The sequence below is a fragment of the Salvelinus alpinus genome, chromosome 6 (assembly GCF_045679555.1).
Source record: "Salvelinus alpinus chromosome 6, SLU_Salpinus.1, whole genome shotgun sequence".
Classification (NCBI taxonomy): Eukaryota; Metazoa; Chordata; class Actinopteri; order Salmoniformes; family Salmonidae; genus Salvelinus; species Salvelinus alpinus.
In genome coordinates this window covers 15,181,212-15,208,102 of record NC_092091.1, presented here as the reverse complement: position 1 = coordinate 15,208,102, position 26,891 = coordinate 15,181,212, and the positions used below count along the sequence as shown (strand labels likewise).

The 26,891-nt window shown below is 40.9% G+C and overlaps 1 protein-coding gene across 2 annotated transcripts in view; it reads right to left on the bottom strand.

Annotated features, from left to right (window-relative positions):
* grm8b (glutamate receptor, metabotropic 8b) overlaps nucleotides 1–26,891 on the bottom strand; it is a 185,674-nt gene that overhangs the window by 152,593 nt on the left and 6,190 nt on the right. For both annotated transcript variants that reach the window (XM_071405520.1, XM_071405519.1), the window contains exon 2: nucleotides 23,741–24,595. In XM_071405520.1, the coding sequence (XP_071261621.1) occupies nucleotides 23,741–24,274 (534 nt within the window). In that variant the 5' untranslated portion in view covers nucleotides 24,275–24,595. The remainder of the gene's footprint in view (nucleotides 1–23,740; nucleotides 24,596–26,891) is intronic.

Sequence of the window (26,891 nt, the reverse complement as noted above, 5' to 3'; positions counted from 1 at the left end):
AATGAGTTTGACACCCCTGCCTTAGGAGATCATGTCATTTTGGAAATCATTTAAGAATTTTTATTCTTAGTCCATCAACCACCTTAACTTTACAGGATCAGTGTCCCCCCCGTGGGACGGTTGAGCTAAGGTAGGCTAATGTGATTAGCATGAGGTTGGAAGTAACAAAAATAAATCCCAGGACATAGACATACAGTTGAAGTCGGAAGTTTACATACAGTTAGGTTGGAGTCATTAAAACTTGTTTTTCAACCACTCCACAAATGTCTTGTTAACAAACTATAGTTTTAGCAAGTCGGTTAGGACATCTACTAAACAGCTTGGAAAATTCCAGAAAATTATGTAATGGCTTTAGAAGCTTCTGATAGGCTAATTGACACAATTTGAGTCAATTGGAGGTGTACTTGTTGATGGATTTCAAGGCCTACCTTTCAACTCAGTGCCTCTTTGCTTGACACCATGGGAAAATCAAAAGAAATCAACCAAGACATGAGAAAAAAAAGTGTAGACCTCCACAAGTCTGGTTCATCCTTGGGAGGAATTTCCTAAAGGCCTGAAGGTACCACGTTCATCTGTACAAACAATAGTACGCAAGTAGAAACAACCATGGGACCACATAGCCGCTATACCGCTCAGGAAGGAGACGTGTTCTGTCTCCTAGAGATGAACGTATTTTGGTGCGAAAAGTGCAAATCAATCACAGAACAACAGCAAAGGATCTTGTGAAAAAGCTGGAGGAAACAGGTGCAAAAGTATCTATATCCACAGTAAAACGAGTCCTATATCGACATAACCTGAAAGGCCGCTCAGCAAGGAAGAAGCCACTGTTCCAAAACCACCATAAAAAGCCAGACTATGGTTTGCAACTGCACATTGGGACAAAGATCGTACTTTTTGGATGAAATAAAAATAGAACTGTTTGGCCATAATGACCATCGTTATGTTTGGAGGAAAAAGGGGAGGCTTGCAACCCGAAGAACACCATCCCAACCGTGAAGCACAGGGGTGGCAGCATCATGTTGTAGGGGTGCTTTGCTGCAGGAGGGACTGGTGCTCTTCACAAAATAGATGGCATCATGAGGATGGACAATTATGTGGATATATTGAAGCAACATCTCAAGACATCAGTCAGGAAGTTAATGCTTGGTCGCAAATGGGTCTTCCAAATAGACAATGACCCCAAGCGTACTTCCAAAGTTGTGGCAAAATGGCTTAAGGACAACAAAGTCAAGGTATTGGAGTGGCCATCACAAAGCCCTGACCTCAATCCTATTGAAAATGTGTGGGCAGAACTGAAAAAGCGTGTGCGAGCAAGGAGGCCTACAAACCTGACTCAGTTACACCAGCTCTGTCAGGAGGAATGGGCCAAAATTCACCCAACTTATTGTGGGAAGCTTGTGGAAGGCTACCTGAAACATTTGACACAAGTTAAACAATTTAAAGGCAATACTACCAAACACTAATTGAGTGTATGTAAACATCTGAACCACTGGGAATGTGATGTAAGAAATACAACCTGAAATAAATTATTCTCTCTACTATTATTCTGACATTTCACATTCTTAAAATAAAGTGGTGATCTTAACTGACCTAAGACAGGGACATTTTTACTAGGATTAAATGTCAGGAATTGTGAAAAACTGAGTTTAAATGTATTTGGCTAAGGTGTATGTAAACTTCTGACTTCAACTGTATCTGATATGGGCAGAAAGCTTAAATTCTTGTCTTGTTAATCTAACTACACTGTCCAATTTACATTAGCTATTACAGTGAAATAATACCATGCTATTGTTTGAGGAGAGTGCACAATTATGAACTTGAAAATGTATTAATAAACCAATTAGGCACATTTTAGCAGTCTTGATACAACATTTTGAACAGATATACAATGGTTCATTGGATCAGTCTAAAACTGTGCACATACACTGCTGCCATCTAGTGGCCAAAATCTAAATTGCACCTGGGCTGGAATAATACATTAATACATGGCCTTTATCTTGCATTTCAAAGATGATGGTACAAAAAAATACAAATGCATATTTTTTTCTTTGTATAATCTTTTACCAGATCTAATGTGTCATTTTCTCCTACATTAATTTCACATTTCCACAAACTTCAAAGTGTTTCCTTACAAATGGTTTCAAGAATATACATATCCTTGCTTCAGATCTTGAGCTACAGGCAGTTAGATTTGGGTATGTCATTTTAGGCAAAAAAAAATGGTTGGATCCTTAAGAGGTTTTGTCTCTCCTCTCTGGGGAGGTTCCCAGTGCTTGGAAGGCAGCCATGGTGCATCCTTTATTTAAAGGGGGAGATCAAGCTGATCCTAACTGTTATATACCAAATTCTATCTTGCCCTGTTTATCAAAAGTGTTGGAAAACCTTGTCAATAATCAACTGACTGGCTTTCTTGATGTCTATAGTATTCTCTCTGGTATTCTCTGGTATGCGATCTGGTTTCTGATCAGGTTATAGAGGTCCTAAATTATGTCACCATTGCCCTTGATTATATGCAATGTTTTGTTGCTATTTTTATTGAATTGGCCAAAGCATTTGATACAGTAGACCATTCCATTTTTGTGGGTCGACTAAGGAGTATTGGTGTCTGAGGGGTCTTTGGCCTGGTTTGCTAACTACCTCTCTCAAAGAGTGCAGTGTGTAAAGTCAGAACATCTGCTGTCTCAGCCACTGCCTGTCACCAATGGAGTACCCCAAGGCTTGATCCTAGGCCTCACGCTCTCTTCAATTTATATCAACAACATAGTTCAGGCAGTATGAAGCTCTCTCATCCATTTATATGCAGATGATAGTCAGCTGGCCCCTCCATTGTGAAATTGTGTTAAACGCTCTACAACAAAACTTTCTTAGTGTCCAACAAGCTTTCTCTGCCCTTAACTTTGTTCTGAACACCTCCTAAACAAAGATCATGTGGTTCGGTAAGAAGAATTTATAGATCGGCAGGTAAGGATGCTCTCGAGCGGATAGATGTTCTTTACCATTCGGCCATCAGATTTGCCACCAATGCTCCTTAAAGGACACATCACTGCACTCTATACTCCTCTGTAAACTGGCTATCTCTGTATACCCAACGCGAGATCCACTGGTTGATGCTTATTTATAAAACCCTCTTAGGCCTCACTCCCCCTATCTGAGATATCTACTGCAACCATCATCCTCCTCATACAACACCCGTTCTGCCAGTCACATTCTGTTAAAGATCCCCAAAGCACACACATCCCTGAGTTGCTCCTCTTTTCAGTTCGATGCAGCTAGCGACTTGAACGAGCTACAAAAAATGCCCAAACTATACAGTCTACTTTCAAAGACTCAATCATGGACATTCTTAATGACACTTGTGGCTGCTTCCCATGATGTATTGTTGTCAGCATGATATTCATGCATGTATTATAATAGTATTACAATTCAAATGTAATGTGAAATGCACTCATAACTTATGACATAAGCTTTGTCTGGGCCTGCTAGCCAGGAAAGCTAAGTGCAGACTGAGCAGAGCATTGCCTTTTGGGAGTTGAAATACACTAGGGCTGTCTCTGACCCAAAAAAAATCTTGGTCGACTGAAAGTCGTCTGTTATTTCGACCAATCGATTGGTCAACATTTTTAAACATGTATTTTTCCATATAGGGTGTGTCTATATGTGTTTTAATAAAATCAACTATATATGCATTGAGCTTGTCTGAGCTTGTCTGATGCTTTAAGCTCACTGTTTGATGAAATAAGACACAAATGATAACCAGAAGAAGAAAAAAACGTAACCTGTCCCAACCATCCTCCTCCCACTCAACTGGCTTTCCCAGATTCTGCCTTTACTCCCCTGAAGTTGCTGGTAATAGGCTACATAAGGAGTCTGCAAACTTTCTGATGTGGAATGCCAATTTATCTTACCATTTCTACTGATCTGCGTGGCATTTATGGTTTTCAAATGCACATTTTCATGGAAAAGTTTAATTTGATTTATAATAATGTCTTTGTATCGCAAAAGCATTGTCATGTGGTTAATCAAAATTCTATCCAAATCTAAATGAAAGTGATATAAACATAAAACATAACTCCTATTGCCATTGCCAACTATGTAAAAATAGCCTATAAAGTCAAAAAATAAAAAAACATTTCTGCCTGTAGGTAGAAGATATCCTGATAAAAATGTATATCCCATTGGCTACACATGGCCTGTCTGCAACGAACTTGAAACATTGTATCAACTATTATTTTGAGTCTGGCCTGAAACGCCTTGCACCATTGTATGAAATATTCTGGGCCCTCAGAGTTTCCCAAGCCAGTGAGCTTGGGACAGACACAGCTGAAGGCTAGTTGCGCAAGAAGTAATCAGGTAGGCTATTTTATGATGTTTCCACTGGATCAGAGCATTACATTTTTCCTTTTCATACTACGTGGTTATCGAAAGGGAGAGAGCTGGAAAGATTTTTCAAATAGATTGAGGAATTATTGTAATTCTCAATGGATGTGTGCCTGCTGTTTCAGGTGAAGAAAACAGTTTGAGAAGCCCCACAGCTCATTAGTGGTGGTTCATTAAGCCAATCAGAAATACTATCAGATCCCCAAATGGGCACATTTATATGCCAACATTTGCACGCAGGCCAGGTAACTTATAGGCCTACTCCTATGCGTAATCAAGTGCGCGTCCTTACTCAACATTGACAGGAGTGCTCCAAACAAAAGACAATGACTAAATTGACAAAACTTGTAAATGGAATGAAATAAACCAAAACTTGTAGGTTATGGTAGGTTATGCGCTCAGCAAACAAAGTGTCCACTCCGACAATGAGAACAGTAAAAGACTGGAATAATAATATATTGAATTCATTAACAGACACTACCTTAACCAAACAAACATTGGAGATTAGAAATTATAGGAATTAACTGTAAATGTACTACTGGTGATATACTGTATGTAATGGGGAATTGATAGACACTAACAATCAAATGCAAACAATAAACACAATAAAGTTAAGAAACAACGAATGTGCACAAATTGTCAGGAGAGAGCGCCTTCTGAAGAAAGACGTACATCGTGCAGCCACACTCCCCTTCTTCATGGACTGTACTATCCCCGTGGCCTCAGCATTTAAATCATTGTGGTTAATCAAAATTCTATCCAAATCTAAATTAAAGTGATACAAACATGAAACGTAACTCCTATTGCTATTGCCAACTATTTAAAAATAGCCTATAAAGTCAAAAAATTAAAACATTTCTGCCTGTAGGTAGAAAATATCCTGATAAAAATTAATATCCCATATCCCTCTGCATATGGGGTGGCAGGTAGCCTAGTGGTTCGAGCATTGGGCCAGTACCCAAAAGGTTGCTGGATCAAATCCCCGAGCTGACAAGGCAGTTAACCCACTGTTCCCTGGTAGGCTGTCATTGTAAATAAGAATTTGTTTTTAAATGACTTGCCTAGTTAAATTGAATATATTTATTTTATATATATACACTACCATTCAAAAGTTTGGGCTCACATAGAAATGTCCTTGTTTTTGAAAGAAAAGCAACTTTTTTGTCCATTAAAATAACATCAAATTGATCAGAAATACAGTGTAGACATTGTTAATGTTGTAAATGACTATTGTAGCTGGATTTTTTTATGGAATATCTACATTGGTGTACAGAGGCCCATTATCAGCAACCATCACTCCTGTGTTCCAAAAGCACGTTGTGTTAGTTAATCCAAGTTTATCATTTTAAAAGGCTAATTGATCATTAGAAAACTGTTTTGCAATTATGTTAGCACAGCAGAAAACTGTTGTCCTGATTTAAAGAAGCAATAAAACGGGGCTTCTTTAGACTAATTGAGAATCTGGAGCATCAGCATTTGTGGGTTCGATTACAGGCTCAAACTGGCCAGAAACGAAGACCTTTCTTCTGAAACTCATCAGTCTATTCTTGTTCTGAGAAATTAAGGCTATTCCATGTGAGAAATTGCTAAGAAACTGAAGATCTCGTACAATGCTGTGTACTACTCCCTTCACAGAACAGCGCAAACTGGCTCTAACCAGAATAGAAAGAGGAGTGGGAGGCCCCGGTGCACAACTGAGCTAGAGGACAAGTACATTGGAATGTCTAGTTTGAGAAAGAGATGCCTCACAAGTCCTCAACTGGCAGCTTCATGAAATAGTATCCACAAAACACCAGTCTCAATATCAACAGTGAAGAGGCGACTCCAGGATGCTGGCCTTCTAGGCAGAGCACTTAACCGGCACCTACTGCCATACCCCATACACATCTGTTGTCTTACCCATCCAGCCTCTGAATGGCACACATACACAATCGATGTCCCAATTGTCTCAAAGCTTAAAAATCCTTCGTTAATCCGTCTCCTCCCCTTTACATTTACATTTAAGTCATTTAGCAGACGCTCTTATCCAGAGCGACTTACAAATTGGTGCATTCACCTTATGATATCCAGTGGAACAACCACTTTACAATAGTGCATCTAACTCTTTTAAGGGGGGGGGGGGTTAGAAGGATTACTTTATCCTATCCTAGGTATTCCTTAAAGAGGTGGGGTTTCAGGTGTCTCCGGAAGGTGGTGATTGACTCCGCTGACCTGGCGTCGTGAGGGAGTTTGTTCCACCATTGGGGTGCCAGAGCAGCGAACAGTTTTGACTGGGCTGAGCGGGAACTGTACTTCCTCAGAGGTAGGGAGGCGAGCAGGCCAGAGGTGGATGAACGCAGTGCCCTTGTTTGGGTGTAGGGCCTGATCAGAGCCTGAAGGTACGGAGGTGCCGTTCCCCTCACAGCTCCGTAGGCAAGCACCATGGTCTTGTAGCGGATGCGAGCTTCAACTGGAAGCCAGTGGAGAGAGCGGAGGAGCGGGGTGACGTGAGAGAACTTGGGAAAGTTGAACACCAGACGGGCTGCGGCGTTCTGGATGAGTTGTAGGGGTTTAATGGCACAGGCAGGGAGCCCAGCCAACAGCGAGTTGCAGTAATCCAGACGGGAGATGACAAGTGCCTGGATTAGGACCTGCGCCGCTTCCTGCGTGAGGCAGGGTCGTACTCTGCGAATGTTGTAGAGCATGAACCTACAGGAACGGGTCACCGCCTTGATGTTAGTTGAGAACGACAGGGTGTTGTCCAGGATCACGCCAAGGTTCTTAGCACTCTGGGAGGAGGACACAATGGAGTTGTCAACCGTGATGGCGAGATCATGGAACGGGCAGTCCTTCCCCGGGAGGAAGAGCAGCTCCGTCTTGCCGAGGTTCAGCTTGAGGTGGTGATCCGTCATCCACACTGATATGTCTGCCAGACATGCAGAGATGCGATTCACCACCTGGTTATCAGAGGGTCTATCTATACTATAATATAATAATAATAATAATAATAATATAATCTATACTGGTTGAAGTGGTTTTAACAAGTGACATCAGTAAGGGATCATAGATTTCATATGGATTCACCTGGTCAGTCTATGTCATGGAAAGAGTATGATGGCTACTGTATATGTCTAATGTGTTTGCCTGACAGTTTTATGATAAGCAATAATTGTCCCTTGGGGATAGAGGAATTTAATTGAATGTCTTATTGTGTGTGTCAATCAGTTGTCTTAAACCTGAGGTAGGTTTTGAGCATAAACTCCTCACTCTCATGGATTAAGACCTGTTACATGAAGAAAACATCAAAATTCTGCACAACAATTTTCATTGTGAGAAAATACAGGGCTACAGCATTTTTGTTTAGCTGACAGCGGATAGGTAAGACTGCACAACATTTGTGTACATTTACAGGTTCGAAATACATTTGTATAAGATTTGCACAATGTGGCATTGGCAGCGTACATTTCAACATGGGCTCATCTGCAACATTGCATTTCCATTTCCCCCATACTCTCGCTGCTGCGTGGGAGAGTGACAGAGCTTATGTTTATGCACTTTCAGCAGCCTAGGCAAAAAACTGGGGAAATACCACACAGAAAAGCAGAGAGAACCTTTGTTTTTAGTTTCACATAAACTGTCATTCTATATCTGGAATTCAAAAAGGTACTAAGCCCTAGAATTGACAGTTGAGGATTATAAAAGACATGGCGACTCCCTGCCTCCATCAAAAATAGCGTCACTCCATCGACTTTGGAAAAGAACAGGAATCTTATTCATGTATGCATACTAGTGCCTTTCCAGTAGAGTGGGAGTGAGACTGCACATATATTATCTGCTACCACCCCACCATCGGTCCTCTTCTACTGTAAGATAAGTTCCACACAGCTGTAAGATCTGTGTTTGGCACACTTGACCGGAGCTCTTAATAGGGCCTCCTGATGGGATGAACCTGGAAAAGATTGTCCTGTGGGGGATAACTCATTTGGCATGCTAATCCAGACATTAGATTCAGGCCGAGCTGTTCAATATGGGGATCTGTTGTTAGTCACAACAATCAAAAGGAAGGGGCATTGACAACAGGGACGACAGGCCTAAATGTATCCAAATGTATTTGTACATGTATCCAAATGTATCCAAATGTACAGTTATGTAATTACTGTGTATAAAAGTACAATTTACAGTGCCTTCAGAAAGTATTCGCACCCCTGGACTTTTTCCACATTGTGTGGTGTTACAGCCTGAATTTAAAATGAAAATTGAGACACAATACCCCTTAATGTCAAAGTGGAATTATGTTTTTAGAAATGTTTATAAATGTATTACAAATTAAAAGCTAAAATGTCTTGAGTCAATAAGTATTAAACCCCTTTGTTATGGCGTGCCTAAATACATTCAGGAGTAAAAATTTGCTTAACAAGTCACATAATAATTTGCATGTACTCACTCTGTGTGCAATAATAGTGTTTAACATGATTTTGAATGGCTCTCTCAGCTCTGTACCCTACACAATTATCTGTAAGGTCCCTCAGTCGAGCAGTGAATTTCAAACACAGATTAAACCACAAAGAGCAGGGAGGTTTTCCAATCCCTCGCAAAGAAGGGCACCTATTGGTCGGTGGGTAAACATTAAAAAAAGCAGACAATGAATATCCCTTTGAGCATGGTGAAGTTATTAATTACACTTAATCAATACACCCAGTCACTACAAAGATATAGGCGTACTTCCTAACTCAGTTGCTGGAGAGGAAGGAAACTCAGGGATTTCCCAATCAGGCCAATGGTGACTTTAAAACAGTTACAGACTTTAATGGCTGTGATAGGAGAAAACTAAGGGTGGATCAACAATATTGTAGTTACTCCAAAATATTAACCTAATTGACAGAGTGAAAAGAAGGAAGCCTGTACAGAATAAAAATATTCCAAAACATGCATCCTGTTTGCAACAAGGCACTAAAGTAATACTGCAAAGAATGTGGCCAAGCAATTCACTTTTTGACCTGAATACAAAGTGTTATGTTTGGGGCAAATCCATTATGACACATTACGGAGTACCACTCTCCATAATTTCAAGCATAGTGGTGGCTGCATATGTTATGGGTATGCTTGTAATCGTAAGGACTGGGGAGTTTTTCAGGATAAATAAACGAAATGGAGCTAAGCACAAGCAAAATCCTAGAAGAAAACCAGTCTGCTTTCCATCAGACACTGGGACATGAATTCACCTTTAGGTAGGACAATAACCTCAAGGCCAAATCTACCATGGAGTTGCTCTTAAAGACTTACCCCAAAAGACTCACAGCTGTAATCTCTGCCAAAGGCGCTTCTACAAAGTATTGACTAAGGGGTGTGAATACTTATGTACATAAGATATTTCTGTATTTCATTTTCAATATATTAGCAAAAATAATAATTATAACATGTTTTCACTTAGTCATTATGGGGTATTGTGTGTAGATGGGTGAGAGAAAATGTTTTATTTCATCCATTTCGAATTCAGGCTGTAACACAGCAAAATGTGGAATAAGTCAAGGGGTATGAATACTTTCTGAAGGCACTGTATGTACAATGTATGTAAAATGTATATGTAATAAATAAGCTATAAAACCTAAAAAGACAGGCCTAAACATTAGGTTGTCATACTCAATATCGGTTAGCATTACACGCCACAATACTATGGGCCAAGACCATGTCAAGCTCCATTTTTGATTGATTTAATCTTTTTAAGACCTTGACTCCAAACTCAAACTCACTTTTATGCAAATAGCTGGTCAATCATTATTCCACTGCCTAGTGACTCATTTGAATAAAGGTGTCAGCTAAATGGCATATATACATATAGCAGGAAAAACATTCACTGTCCAGAAAACGAGTTCCTAAAGCATAGTAAGAGTGAAACTCTGCTGTGTGACTCATTCTGAATATCATCAGTTTCCCAGAATGCTCCCCTTGTGTAAGAAAAACACCTCAGGCTGAAAGTAGACCTTATACATGGGGCTTAGCTTAAAAAACATCCATACACACACACACACAATTGCCTGTAAGTACTCTGGCTCCCTGTTGACCCACTGCATGCAGAGGCAAGGAAATTACAATTGGAAGAGTATGATCCCATCGGAGCCCCCGATACTGCCCCAGCGGGGGTTGCCATTATACCAAATGGAAATAAGATTTACAATATTGCAGAGCCACGTTTGTGGTATGCAATTTCTCAACCAAGCACCTCCGCATATTCTCCAAACCAGATCACAGTGTGAGTGTAATCGGAGTCTGTTTAAGGTAATTACGATCGACTGAAAATAATGTCCACGTCCATTTGCCGACTACGTAAAGTAAAAGGTTAATGGCTTGAGCGTGATTTTTTATTTTTTTTTACAATCTTTTTACATCCTTTGGCTATGCCGCAGGATATTACTTTGTTACCCGTGCCCCTTTTCTGTTAGATAAAGTAGTGTTAGGAGTTGCAGAGCATTAACACAACGTTTTTTTATGGTCTCTAGTTGAAGATGTTATTTCTATTTAGCAGCATGTATCTTGTCTTTAGTTGGTCTATCGGCAAGGGAAGAGAAATTCCAGAGGAACCCTTTCTGTTATTGGATGCAGTCTTGACATATACAGTTTTAACCTTTACCTTAGCATTTGTCAATAACTGAACAGGCTACTCCCACAGAGTGTGATCAGGAACTGCCTGTACATTTACAGACAGCTAGATATACTTTGTCTAGCCAACCTCTCTGTCAATTCAGCTCTCTCTAAAGATACCGTACACAGAACATCTCTTGACTACAATCCTGTTGCTAAGTGCCTCTTAACCTATGGAGGGTTGGTATCTGAGTGAGTGGTGTTTTATAGACAGTGAGTAGAGAGCCTGTTGGTGCAGTCAAATGAATATCGAAATGAGTTTAGCAGATCTCTCCCCATTTGGATTCGATCATGGGTGGCCAAGTGCTAATATAATGAGGAAGATCATTCATTTGATCTACCCACCACGGAGCAACTAAGTTGTTTCCACTAGATAAGACAGCCACAAAGTCAACATTGGCTATAATGTAAAAATGTATGAAATGTATTTGTTTTTTTGGTCTTATTTTAAGGTTAGGGTTAGGCATAAGGTTAGCAGTGTGATTAAGATTAGGGGTAAGGGTTAAGGTTAGGTTTAAAATCAGATATAAAAGGTCACATGCAGCCGTTTTTATCCTAAAATCAAATCAGTAAGTTCGCTACATAGACAAAAGTATGTGGACAGCCCTTCAAATTAGCGGGTTAGGCTATTTCAGCCAGACCCGTTGCTAACAAGTGTATACAATCAAGCACACAGCCATGCAATCTCCATAGACAAACATTGGCAGTAGAATGGCCTTACTGAAGAGCTCAGTGACTCATCGTGGCACCGTCATAGGATGCCACTTTTCCAACAAGTCAGTTTGTAAACTTTCAACCCTACCAGAGCTGCCCAGGTCAACTGTAAGTGCTGTTATTGTGAAGTGGAAACGTCTAGGAGGAACAACGACTCAACCGCAAAGTGGTAGGCCACACAAGCTTACAGAACGTGATCGCCGAGTGCTGAAGCACGTAGCGTGTAAAAATCATCTGTCCTCAGTTGCAACACTCACTACCGAGTTCCAAACTGCTTCAACTTTTCATCGGGAGCTTCATGAAATGGGTTACCGAGCAGCCGCACACAAGCCCAAGATCACCATGTGCAATTCAAATCGTCATCGATAAAATGCAATTGTGTTTGTTGTCCGTAGCTAATGCCTGACCATACCATAACTCCACAGCCACCATGGGGCACTCTGTTCCCAACGTTGACATCAGCAAACCGCTCGCCCACACAACACCATACACGTTGTCTGCGGTTGTGAGGCTGGTTGAATATACTGCCAAAATCTCTAAAATGACATTGGAGGCGGCTTATGGTAGAGAAATTAACATTAAATTATCTAGCAGCAGCTCTTGTGGACATTCCTGCATTCCAATTGCACACTCAAAACATCTGTGGCATTGTGTTGTGTGACAAAATTCCACATATTAGAGTGGCCTTTTATTGTCCCCGGCAAAACCTGTGTAATGATCATGCTGTTTAATCAGCTTCTTGATATGCCACAACTGTCAGGTGGATGTATTATATTGGCAAAGGAGAAATGCTCACTAACAGGGATGTAAACAAAATTGGGCACAAAATTTGAGAGAAATAAGCTTTTTGTGCGTATGGAACATTTCTAGGAAATGTTATTTCAGCTCATGAATCATGGGACCAACACTTTACCTGTTGCGTTTATATTTTGTTCAGTATATATGGGAATGTCTGCTCAATCCAAAATAAAAACCAACTGATTGCAGCATTACCACAAAAATGGAGGAGGTACACTTGAAGTCGGAAGTTTACATACACTTAGGTTGGAGTCTAAAACTCTTTTTTCAACCACTCCACAAATTTCTTGTTAACAAATTATAGTTTTGTCAAGTCGGTTAGGAGATCTACTTTATGCATGACACAAGTTATTTTTCCAACAATTGTTTATAGACAGATTATTTCACTTATAATTCACTGTATCACAATTCCAGTGGGTCAGAAGTTTACATACTCTAAGTTGACTGTGCCTTTAAACAGCTTGGAAAATTCCAGAAAATGATGTCATGGCTTTAGAAGTTTCTGTTAGGCTACTTGACATAATTTGAGTCAATTGGAGGTGTACCTGTGGATGTATTAAAAGGCCTATCTTCAAACTCAATGCCTCTTTGCTTGACACCATGGGAAAATCAAAAGAAATCAGCCAAGACCTACAATAAATTGTAGATCTCCACAAGTCTTGTTCATCCTTGGGAGCAATTTCCAAACGCCTGAAGGTACCACATTCATCTGTACAAACCATAGTACGCAAGTAGAAACACCATGGGACCATGCAGCCATCATACCGCTCAGGAAGGAGACATGTTCTGTCTCCTAGAGATGAACGTACTTTGGTGCGAAAAGTGCAAAATCAATCACAGAACAACAGCAAAGGACCTTGTGAAGATGCTGGAGAAAACAGGTACAAAAGTATCTATTTACACAGTAAAACGAGTCCTATATCGACATAACCTGAAAGGCCACCCAGAAAGGAAGAAGCCACTGCTCCAAAACCGCCATAAAAAAGCCAGACTACGGTCTGACTACATGGGGACAAAGATCGTACATTTTGGAGAAATTTCCTCTGGTCTGATGAAACAAAAATAGAACTGTTTGGCCATAATGACCATCGTTATGTTTGGGGGAAAAAGGGGGAGGCTTGCAAGCCGAAGAACACCATCCCCACCGTGAATCACGGGGGTGGCAGCATCATGTTGTGGGGTTGTTTTGCTGCAGGAGGGACTGGTGCACTTCACAAAATAGATGGCATTATGCGGAAGAAAAATTATGTGGTATATTGAAGCAACATCTCAAGACATCAGTCAGGAAGTAAAAGCTTGGTCGCAAATATGTCTTCCAAATGGACAATGACCCCAAGCATACTTCCAAAGTTGTGGGAAAATCGCTTAAGGACAACAAAGTCAAGATATTGGAGTGGCCATCACAAAGCCCTGACCTCAATCCTATAGAAAATGTGTGGGCAGAACTGAAAAAGCGTGTGCGAGCAAGGAGGCCTACACACCTGACTTAGTTACAGCAGCTCTGTCAGGAGGAATGGCCCAAAATTCACCCAACTTATTGTGAGAAGCTTGTGGAAGGCTACCCGAAACATTTGACCCAAGTTAAACAATTTAAAGGCAATGCTACCAAATACTAATTGAGTGTATGTAAACTTGTGACCCACTGGGAATGTGATGAAAGAAATAAAAGCTGAAATAAATCATTCTCTCTACTATCATTCTGACATTTCGCATTCTTAAAATAAAGTGGTGATCCTAACTGACCTAAGACAGGGAATTGTTACTAGGATTAAATGTCAGGAATAGTGAATAACTGAGTTTAAATGTATTTTGCTAAGGTGTTTGTAAACTTCCGACTTCAACTGTAAGTGGAAGATGGAAAAGGTAGGGAACTTGTTTGTCTGCCATATATTAAAGATACAAATTGTCTGAAAGGAACTGGTATGAATAGAAAAATATACCAGTTTCATTTGAGGATAAAAATGTTGACAGCTGCGCCATACAGGTTGCAAAATAAAATTGGAAGAGATTTTCGATGTACTGATTCCATGGCATATGGTACATGAACTGATACAAAAAACAACACTTGATTCAACACTTCAATTTCAATTTAAATGAGTATAAAACATTCTTGCCACCAACGGAATGCTATATATATATATATGGGGCATGCAACAATCTCAGCTCTGTAGATTTCGCTGCGAAGAGACAAAATGTTACGCCCTGAACATAGTAAGCTGTTTTTTCTCTGTGTTGGTTGGGGCGTGATGGTGACTTGGGTGGGTTATCTAGGTGTATTTGTATGTCTATGGTGGCCTGATATGGTTCCCAATCAGAGGCAGCTGTTTATCGTTGTCTCTGATTGGGGATCATATTTAGGCAGCCATTTCCCTTTTGTTTGAGTGGGATCTTGTCTATGTTAAGTTGCCCGTCTGCACTATTTGTATAGCTTCACGTTTCGTCCGTTGATTTTGTTGTTTTTGTTTAGTGTTCATTCATTAAAAGAGAATGTATGCATACCACGCTGCGCCTTGGTCTCACTCATACAACGACCGTGACACAAAATCACTAAATAAGCCATAGCCAGTCAATAAATAATATAATAATACTTGTAGGAAAGGTTTTCATCTTTAGCTCACAATCTGTGGATACTATACGATTAGAAAGATTCAAAATTAATGTAAAACATCACAGCACAATTGAAAAATACACGGCACATGTAAACCAAACGAGGGTGGTCTATGGTGATAGGTGGGATGGGCTGAGAGTGGCTGAGGGTTGCGATTTAAAGAGCTTATGTTTGGTAGTGTATTATTGTTACGGGATTGCTGTATAGAAAAGTACCATGTATGTAAAATGTATGTAAATGTAGCAGAAAAGCTGTAAAAACAAATATTAATATTTTTTTAAATATATTTTTATAATAATTTACCACCTGGTATGTCACCAGGAAGGCCAAATCTCCATCCCACCATAACAGGCTGAGATTTCAGGTGGTCTTTTCAAACAGCTCTTACACTAAAAGGGCAAAATCATCATTTTCACAGTATTAGTCCAACCTCATGGTGTGGAAATATATATAAAACACAGGAAATTACATTTTTGACTCCACTGGGCCTTTAAAAGGAGAAATTGTAGAAATAGGCAGGTTTAATATTTTGTGGCTGTGTTAACTAGTGACAACCCAAATAAGTGGTCTAATTGTGTTTACTTTTTTCCATTAAATTTCCTATCAATACCATTATGATACAAACTGCAGGCATCACTGTGGTTTTGACACTTCCTGTGGGGCTAACTAACTATCAAACAAGTATAAAAGTGACAATCTCATGAGAAACAAATGCATCCCATCTAGTCAATTTAGTAACCGGAAGTATTTTTTTCTTCTCAATCTTTCCCAATCATTTGGGAGTTGAGGATTTATAGCTGAATCTACACATACATTTCGGGAGTAGTTGAATGTAATGTTTTTTCGAGACATTTTGAGGTCTGAGATGTCTGATGAACGCTGTCTTGCCTTTGAAACATAGGGATCTGTTTTGATGGATCAGGAAGTGCCCTCAGTCAAGTACAAACCAAACTCGCATCCTGACTCCCACAGGAAAGAAGAACCTTAGGCAGAACCCCCCCCCCCCCAAACCTTCACATAATAAACCCCTATACTACCATCCACTCAAAGATGGATAAGTAGAGGAGACGTCTTCACAGTATGATATTCAACCCTGATCTCTTAATTGAACTGGCACCATGCACCCTATTTCCACACCAAATGAGTAGGCAGACCCACACACACCCATGCACACACACTTGCTGGAGGTTCTAGGAGGGTGTATTGATTAAGACTGCAGTGCGACACTGACACTGCTGGTAGTCTAATTCTATAATGGAAATTAGGGGGTGGCCATCACGCGTTTCCCTGCAAGATTAGTTATCCTGCACATCCATACACACGTGCATCCACATACACACACACATCCACATCTACACACACACACATCCACATACACAGAGACACTTAATATACATGCACAAAGCCTTACACACACACACAAACACACACACATACGTACACAAAATTACACAGAGGTCTTAAAAACATAATCCTCTATACACTTTGTGATTGCTATTTGTGTGTACCAAGGCTTTCCCGCTTGGTATCCTGGCCCAAGTCTTCTGCACTTTTATAAGAAGCTCAAAGGACAACCAGGGTGAAGTGTGGAAGTGTGACCAAAGGTGGCAACCCTGCAGAGAGCCGTATTGCTGCAGTGACCACCAGAAACATTCATTACCTAAAACGATTCACAGCTAATCTTTCCTCCCATGGCTATGAATGAATCCATCAAGTTATTACTGCTCTTCCTAAAGGATATGTTCTAAAAAAAATCACAAGGGCACTCAAAACAAAGTTATGATGAAGCATCTATGTTCCTCACTTACTGGGTTTAATTTAATTTGTGCTAGTCTACTATTCGCTATTTCCCGTGAAGATACATATTCAGCAAAACAGAATATCATCAGAGGTTTAGACAAAGGTTGGTTCTGCAGAGAAGAACAATGCAGCAATTCTATGCACCACCACACCACTGATCCTGTTATAATTATCTTCACATGTCCTTACTTTAGCACTGAATCTACCCTAGTCTCTGTTCAGCTAATACTGGGACTAGGGTGACCACATGTATTATACCCAAATGTGGGACAAAGGGATGATTTTGTGGGACAGTGTAGCATACATGAATACAACAAAAATCCCCCTCCGGCTTCATTGAACAAGCTAATTGAAGCGTGCCGATGGACTTTTGCTTCGGGCAAAATTTGGTCAAGCAAAAACAACAGACTAAATGTGTGGCTGTTTTATGAAAATCTGGGAATATTTGGTCAAGGAAACATTTCTGGTTGGTCTCAGGGAATATAAAACAGTTAGGAAGGGAGACTGAAAACTTGATTAAGTGAAGTAGCAGCAAATATGTTTAATGAGCAACTAATGAGCATGGAGAGCCTAACAAGTGTGACAAAATCACCTTAGGCCTATATATTTTCAGTCTAATATGGCTATTTACTTACTTTTGTAGCTCTTCATCAGAAACACGCTTTTGTAAGTAGTTATCTGTTCTCTCCAAGTTTAGCTGGAATTTCGACTGAAAGGATTTGACAAATGTGATTGGTTGACGATATGACATTGGTCTACGTCTCGTCTTGCGGGGCACAGAATATCAGATCTCAACAATGATTGGAAAAGTGTTTAACATCACCAGTACCACATCCTTATGATATATATCTTGTCAAAAGTGCAACGTGACTGCAAAAGAGACAGGTTGGAATGTCTGACTGAAATACGGGTAGTGGTGTTTGAATTTGTTGATAAAATGCCCTGCATAATTTAGAGCTAATTTTAGATAACTCATGTTGGTAACCCCTTCTCTCCTCATTAGCCAAGTATGACTTGGCTCTTCAGTTAAAGATGAATCATGTAACTCATTACAGATTTAGTGCAGGATATTTTAGTCACAATGGTCCGTACCCTAATAGAACCTTCCGGATATATAGTTTGTGTTAATTATTTCCATACACTGGGATAATACACTGAACAACAATATAAACGCAACATGCCACAATTTCAAAGATTTTACTGTTCACGCATGGAAATCAGTCAATTGAAATCAATTCATTAGGTCTTGATCTATGGATTTCACATGAAAAAGGTAGGGGCGTGGATCAGATGACCAGTCATTATCTGGTGTGACCACCATTTGCCTCATGCAGTTCAACACACCTACTTCATATAGAGTTGATCAGGCTAATAATTGTGGTCTGTGGAATGTTGTCCCACTCCTCTTCAACGGCTGTGCGAAGTTGCTGGATATTGGCGGGAACTGGAAAATGCTGTCATATATGTCGATCAAGAGCATCCCAAACATGCTCAATGGTTGACATGTCTGGTGAATATGCAGGCCATGGAAGAACTGGGAGATTTTCAGCTTCCAGGAGTTGTGTACAAATCCTTGTGACATGGGGCCATGCATTATCATGCTGAAACATGAGGTGATTGCGGCAAATTAATAGCACAGCAATGAGCCTCATGATCTCGTCACGGTATCTCTGTGCATTCAAATAGACATCGATAAAATGCAATTGTGTTCGTGTCCATAGCTTATTCCTGTCCATACCACAACTCCACTGCCACCATGGGCCACTCTGTTCACAACGTTGACATCAGCAAACCACATACACATGGTCTGAGGTTATGAGGCCGGTTGGATGTACTGCCAAATTCTCTAAAACGACGTTGGAGACGGTTTATGGTAGAGAAATGAACATTCAATTCTCTGGCAAAAGCTCTGGTGGATATTGCTCCAGTCAACATGCCAATGGCATTGTGTTGTATGACAAAACTGCACATTTTAGAGTGGCCTTTTATTGTCCCCAGCACAAGGTGCACCTGTGTAATGATCATGCTGTTTAAACAAATTTGAGGGAAATAAGCTTTTTGTGATATGGAAAATTTATGCAATCTTTTATTTCAGCTCATGAAACATGGGACCATCACATTACATGTTGCATATTTATTTTTGTTCAGTGTATTTCAAGGAGTGAAATTCCAATTGATAAATCATTAGTTTTGGCAGCTTTCCAGAATCTGTCATTGAGTGTCACATTGAAGACTTTTTTCTGTCCTAATGACATAACCTTAATTTTGTTGTTTGAATGGAATGCCTCATGTCCATCATCTCATCATCATTTGAACATCATTTAAACAAATCAAACCCCACAGAGCACACCCCAGGTCTGCCTCATTTGGGTCAGAGGAGGGCCAGATACACGTTGACCGCACCACCTTCAGGTGCCAACAGGCTCACTGAACCATACACCATGAAGGCTCTCTGCCTAGTCATGTGCTGAGCACATCATCTTCAGTGACACTACCACAAAACTTCAAAGTTGTCCTGGATTAGCACCTTTTCTATTGTATACGTTGTCCCAAAATCGAATTACACCTAATTACACAAATATAGTGCACAGTAAAACTGGATATATGTACATTATGGATGATCACATCCATATGTTTTTCTACACTGGGAAGTAAGTAAGGATTTCATAACTCTATAGGGAGCCATTTTGAACTTCATTGTGGTTTTATCCTGCACAGACTGGTTGTGAGTTGAAACTTGATTAATTGAGGCAGTCGGTTTGGAATGACAGGTCAATGGGATCTCCCTTAGGCCTACATCCATTTAAACCACTACTACACCACCACTAAACACAGGACAACAAACCACAACCCCAATGGTAAAGGTTGGGATTGGGTGAAAGTGAAAGCTGATTCCACAGCAGTACTTAGGGCAAAACAATTCTCTGGAGTGTTCCTCTTGTCTTGCGGATGAAGCTGTGCATATCCATTCCATTACTAAGACTGTAATTGGGTCAGCCCTCTGCACACGGATCAATAGCGAAGAAAGCATTCTTAGTCTGTTTATGGGAGTAATGGAGTGTAAAATCAGTGCTCCCATGCTCAGGATGTAACGCATTCTTCACCGGACATTAATATGGAGGTTTTTCTAAGACCTATATATCACCGGGAGGTGTTGGGTAGAAGACAAGTGTGTTGTGGGGGTTAAATACGAACAAGTTGAAAGAGAATGTGTATCCCTTCAAGAAAATGACGTGGTTCACATAACGTCTTGCACCCAGCAGATGGTTTACATCAGGTATTGCCAAACTGCGGGCAATGCCGTCGGCGGTAAGCCAAAAAAAGTTGTGATTGACATTAAAAAAAAAATACAAAAAAATTACATTTAGTAAGGCCATAGAGACACATACCAGCTCTACTGGTAGTACTGCTACTACCAGCGGTACTACAACTGCACCTGTCGACGACACAAGTTGTTCTGCTTCCATGAGCAGATCCAATGCTAGCATCAGTAATTCTACATTTATTGTTAGCCCAGCTAGCATGGACACTGACAGTTGTGAATCTGATGCAGCCGAAGAGCTACAGCCCCTTTACCCGGGAAAGCACCGAACAACAGACAGGGACGTTGGACCATCGCAGAGGCGCAAATATGATGAGAACTACATTGATTTGGGGTTCACTTATATTGGGAGTAGTGCCTTTCCTCAGCCACAGTGTGTTATATGTGCAAAAGTACTATCTCACAACTCGATGAAACCGCCACTCTTGCGCAGACATTTAGAAACAAAACATGCCAATTTAAGAAATAAGCCACGGGAGTTTTTTGAGCGAGAATTAAGACGACTTTCGAGTAGTAAGACATTAATAAGAAGGGGCTAGAAGCGTCTTATATGGTGAGCTACCGAGTGGCTAGGACAGGCAAGCCCATACTATTTTGGAGGACTTAATTATTCCTGTTGCCGCGGATATTTCTGGGACAATGCTGGGGGAAAATGCCAAAAAAACTATACAGACAATGACTTCATCAAACAGCACTGTTTCACAACGCATCAGTGACATGGCAGGAGATGTTTTGAAACAATTACTGCTTCGCATACAAGCCAGTGACTTCTATGCGTTACAGCTGGATGAGTCAACAGACGTGGCGGGCCTGGCACCGCTCCTGGTAATTGTCCGTTACGTTTATGGGGGGTCAATTAAGGAAGACATCCTCTTCTGGAAACCAGGACAATATTTTTTAAGTACTTGGTCAGCTTTGTGACATCAAATGGACTTCGGTGGTCAAGATGTGTTGGTATCGGTACTGATGGCGCAAAAGCCATTACAGGGATACATAGTGGAGTGGTAACGTGCGTGCAAGCAGTTGTACCCAAGTGGCGTCAGGAACACTGCAGAATCCACCGAGAGGGTCTTGCTGCATTGGGAATCACTTACAGCTTGAAAGACGTTTTGGACACTACAGTGAAAATGGTTAACTTTGTTAAAGCAAGGCCCCTGAACTCTCGTGTATTTTCTGCACTATGCAATGTTATGGGCAGTGATGTATAACACTTTTACAACATACAGAAGTGTGCTGGTTATCGAGGGGCAAAGTATTGACACGTTTCTTTGAATTGAGAGACGAGCTTAAAGTTTTCTTTACTGACCATAATTTCACGTGTCTGACCTCTTGCATGATGATGAGTTTCTCACACGACTGGCCTATCTGGGTGATGTTTTTCTCACCTGAATGATCTGAATCTAGGATTACAGGGACTCTCCGCAACTATGTTCAATGTGCGGGACAAAATTGAGGCTATGATTAAGAAGTTGGAGCTCTTCTCTGTCTGCATTAACAAGGACAACTCACAGGTCTTTCCATCATTGTATGCTTTTTTGTGTGCAAATGAACTCAAGCTTACGGTCAATATCAAATGTGATATAGCGAAGCACCTGAGTGAGTTGGGTGTGTAATTAGGTACTTTCCCGAAACAGATGACACAAACAACTGGACTCGTTATCCCTTTCATGCCCTGCCTCCAGTCCACTTACCGATATCTGAATAAGAGAGCCTCATCGAAATTGCAACAAGTGGCTCTGTGAAAATTGAATTTAATCAGAAGCCACTGCCAGATTTGTGAATTGGGCTGCGCTCAGAGTATCCTGCTTTGGCAAATCATGCTGTTAAGACACTGATGCCCTTTGTAACCACGCACCTATGTGAGAGTGGATTCTCGGCCCTCACTAGCATGAAAACTAAATACAGGCACAGACTGTGTGTGGGAAATGATTTAAGACTGAGACTCTCTCCAACCCAACATTGCAGAGTTATGAGAATCCTTTCAAGCACATAAATAGCACAATTTTTTATTATTATTATTATTATTTGTGCCCGGGTCCTAAAAGAGCTCTTTGTCACTTCCCACGAGCCAGGTTGTGACAAAAACTCACACTCATTCTTATGTTTAATAAATGTATTGTATAGGGTGTATGTGTGGCAGGCTTACAATGATGACAAAAACAACATTTGAGAATGCGCTGACCCTGGTGCTAGAGGGACACGCAGCTGGAGGTTGAATGTTTGAAGGGGAACGGGACTATAAAAAGTTTTGGAACCACTGGTTTACATGATCCACTTTGTTAGGGCAGAACCTCTGTATGTAGCCAGTCAGGCCCTTCCTCTTCCCCGTTCTGACCTCTGATGCTACCTGCTTCTTCAAGCGATTCCATCTTAATTAATCAGACAAGTCATTGCTCATGCCACCGCTTTAGGCCGAAGATTCAACCTCATTCAATATTTCCCGGTCCGGGTCATTCTCCACTGTCACCTTTTCTCCTCAAGCAGACTAGTGAATATTTATACTCTCCTCCATGTTGTTATATCGGTGACGACTATGAAAAGGTCAATGGCTGTATTAGATTAATGCAACATATCAATGCATGTCTATCTAATTTCAAACCTTCTATTTTTAACTCCAGAACAGTTGCTTTCTCTATTACTAAGGGAGAACAAATATCAAGCTGTTTTGAGAGCAATATGCTGCAATATCAGTTCAATCACAGAAACATTAAGAATTTATAAACATGGGAACAATATACCTCGTCAGGCTGACACTACATATTCCAACAACAACAACTATGTGCTAAATTACATCTCATTCACCTCTCTCTGGGAACCCAGACTCCATATCATAGTCAGTCGATTCGCATCAATGGTTTGACCTTTTCATGGGTCTCCCACTGGTCAGTCGCTGACATTCAGACCTTCTGATTGGAATACAAGAACCGTTGTAAACTCCTGCTTAAGACCAACCGATAGTTTCCAGCCCTCTAGAGTTAGTCAAATATATTTTAATAACACTGACTATATTCTAATGGGGTGTTGGCTAATTGAGCTTTATCTGCTTCAATAGTGAACCAACCAAGCACGCAGCCCAAATGTCTCTATGCCAGAGAAAAGGTGTCAACCCATCATTTTGAATTATTTCTAATACCAGCTGACGTAATGTGACAGGAAAATCCCTACATTTCTAAAAAAAAAACAGCCACTAGCTTGGAAAATAATTATTTAAATGAAAGCCTTTGCAGAATGTAGTCAAGATGACGCTCCACCACACCACAGCCTAGGGAAGCCCCATCAGCATTCCATTGTCAAAGGCAGCGGAACAAAGTCTGCTATGCGAACCAACAGAACCTTGAAGGGAAGACAAAAACACAATACATCTTTGACCTTTTCACAGCCTTTAGAGTAGGCTAGAACTAGATATTAAGCCTGAGTCAAACTTCAGCTTAACTAATATAGAGAGCATGGACTATGGAAAAAAAACAACATCCCATTTTAAATAGCGGAAACAGAATCCTCACCTTGAAGAGTCGTAGGATGTTGGCCACCATGATAGACACCGAGCTAGCCGCCGCCCCTATGACCCCCACCACCTTGTCCGGCTTGGCGAAGATGGGCGGGTCTCCGTTGGCACAGCGCACATCTGAGCCGTCCCTCTCGATGAGTGCCTGGACGAAAGTCAGCGACTGCTCCAGGGCATAGGTGTCTCTAGAACAGGTGTCCAGGATGCGCGCCCCCAGTGTCACATTGGGGAGCAGCTCTGGGTCCTTGTTGATCAGGTCAATCGCAAACAGCATGGCCTCCAGCCTATGAATGCCCTTCTCCTTCTTCAGCTCCCCGCAGGGCACTCCTCTCTCGCCACGGGAGTGCACAGGGAATAGGCCGCCCAGCATGATGTCACCGTCCAGCCGGATGGAATGGGCGTACTCCTGCAGTGGCAGCTGGGGGTCCGGGGGCTTCTGAGTGGCAGAGGCCAACAGCCAGTAGCATTTGGTGGTCAGTAGGAAGAAGGAGCAGTGAAGGAAGAGGGAGGGGTGTTTGGACTCCCTGGCCATGGTGGTAGCAGTACGGGAGATAGTGGGTCAGGGGAGGTGGTGTAGTACTGGGAGGTCAGAGCAGCAGGCAGCTGGTGGGGGGTGGTGGGAACACAGGGTTGGGCCAACCGTGTGTGACCCTCCTCTCTAGATCAGGACAGGGTTAGGGAGGGTTACCTCTGGTTTCGAAGAGCTGCTGATGTATGTACCTGGCATCCCTGGGAAAGGGTTGTTGTTTGAGCAAGATAAGGAGGCTGGAGAGAAGAGAGGCTGAGTTTCTCACACTGACTGGACAGTGGGGATCTCTTTCCACAATCCTGGGTGTCTCATGCTCAAAAGACCCTGTTTGTGATGTGTGAGACAAAGAGGGAAAACAATCCATATGTTACACACTAGGGTTCAACTCTCTAATAGACACAGGCACATATCAATATACAGTATGTAGGTCACACGCCCACATTCACATATGCTATTTCTCAAACACATAGGTGCACACACTAAAACCATCCAATTGAAATCTGAGCCTTGCTTTTTCATTGTTACCCTCTAATCAGGGACTGATTTAGACCTGGGACACCAGGTGGGTGCAATTAATTATCAGGTAGAACAGAAAACCAGAAGTACTCAGAAAGGATTTTAATCAGTGGTGGAAAAAGTGCCCAATTGTCAAACTTGAGTAGAAGTAAAGATACTTTAAAAGAAAATGACTCAAGTAAAAGTGAAAGTCACCCAGAAAAATACTACTTGAGTAAAAGTCAAAAAGTATTTGGTTTTAAATACACTTGAGTATCAAAAGTAAATGTAATCGCTAAAATAGAAAGTATCAAAAGTAAAAGCAGAAATCATTTCATATTCCTTATATTAAGCAAACCAGACAGCATGATTTTCTTGATTTTTTTCATTTAAGGATAGCCAGGGGCACACTCCAACACTCCAACAAACGAAGCATTTGTGTTTAGTGAGTCTGCCAGCTTGCAAAAAGTAAGGATGACTGGGGATGTTCTCTTGATAAGTGCATGAATTAGACAATTTTCCTGTCCTGCTAAACATTCAAAATGTAACTAGTACTTTTGGGTGTCAAGGAAAATATACAGAGTAAAAAGTACATTATTTTCTTTAGGAATGTAATGGAGTAAAAGTAAAAGTTGTCTGAAATATAAATATTAAAGTAAAGTACACCACTGATTTTAATACCCTTTCACTGAAGCATGCATCCATGCACACTCAAGCAAGCATGCACGCACACACACACAGACACAGACACACAAAGTGAGAGAGTAGAAGGACAGACACAACAAACATCCACATCACACAGCAGGGAATCTCCCTTTGAAAACTGGGAAATCTTCAAACATTGGCACTGTCACATCTGCATAAACTCTGTCTACAAAGCTGGGAATGTGCTTGATAAAAACATCAAAGAATTGTATTATCATGTAATAAGCTATTGCATTTGCAATGAGACTAATCCTTACCCTGATGTGAATTTAAATTACTGTGATATGTTTATTAGCATAATGCAAAGTTATACAGGAAGCTACATCAAAATGGACACAGCAGCATACCCTAGCCTAGAGCCTTACAGATGGTGTCGCACAATAAATAGCATCGACAATGACAGAACCAGTGTTTGTGTGTGTGTGTGTGTGTGTTTATGTTAACATGCGCTGGTTGCCTGCTGGCAAAATGAAAACATGCAGGTATTTTCTTCCTGTCTGCAGCTTTAGTTACATTAGCTCTGCCAGTTTACTGTTAGTTTACTGAGTTTACTGTCAGCATTAATTTTCCATCTGAGAGGAAATACAGAACTTCTTAGCTCCCGTTGTTCCAGAACGAAGAGAGTGGCTTACTGACTTTTCTTTCACTATTGAGAGACATAACTCATTATCCACTCTTATTCACGACTAGGACTACTTTTTTGGTAAAAATTACATAAATTCTCTTCAGAGTACCCCTCGTGATTAGTACAGAACATTTTTTGTTTTGAGCCTGATCAATTGAGGCATTACCAAAAAAAAGACTGCAGTTTTCAAACGGCAGTAAAAGTGCCTTAACTGTGGTATTTTGGACGCAGTAATTGCAGAATAACTGCAGTGTACTGCAGTTGAACTACAGTTATACCGCACTGTAACTGCAGTTGCACTGCAAAATTACTGTATAAAAAAAAACATTCTTATTTTGGACGCAGTATTTGCAGCATACTACAGTTATACTGCACTCTAACTGCAATCTTTTTTCATAAGGGAGGCTCCATGGACATTACAATTGTGTGGCATAGGTGTTTAACAGCTTTGGCCCTTACACTGCTTGTTCCCATTCTTATCTTTTAACAAGATACCGATTGCAGCGAGTCACTCTTATCCAAAAGTGTAGCATGCCAGTGAGAAACAATAAGTAACTGGAGTTTGGAACTGAAGACCAGCATTGTGCACCCCTACATTGGTCGAATTACTTACAAAAATAACTGCAGTTAACAATGTGTTACAGTTATAAAACAATTGATCTATAACTGTTTGAAAGAAGCTCTGCACAAATTAAGCATGGCGATAACAACCTCATGTAGCATAGGCCTAAGCAGGCGCACATCTGTGCCGCATAAATCCCTGGTGAATTAAGCTATTGTTCTATGCTAGTAGCT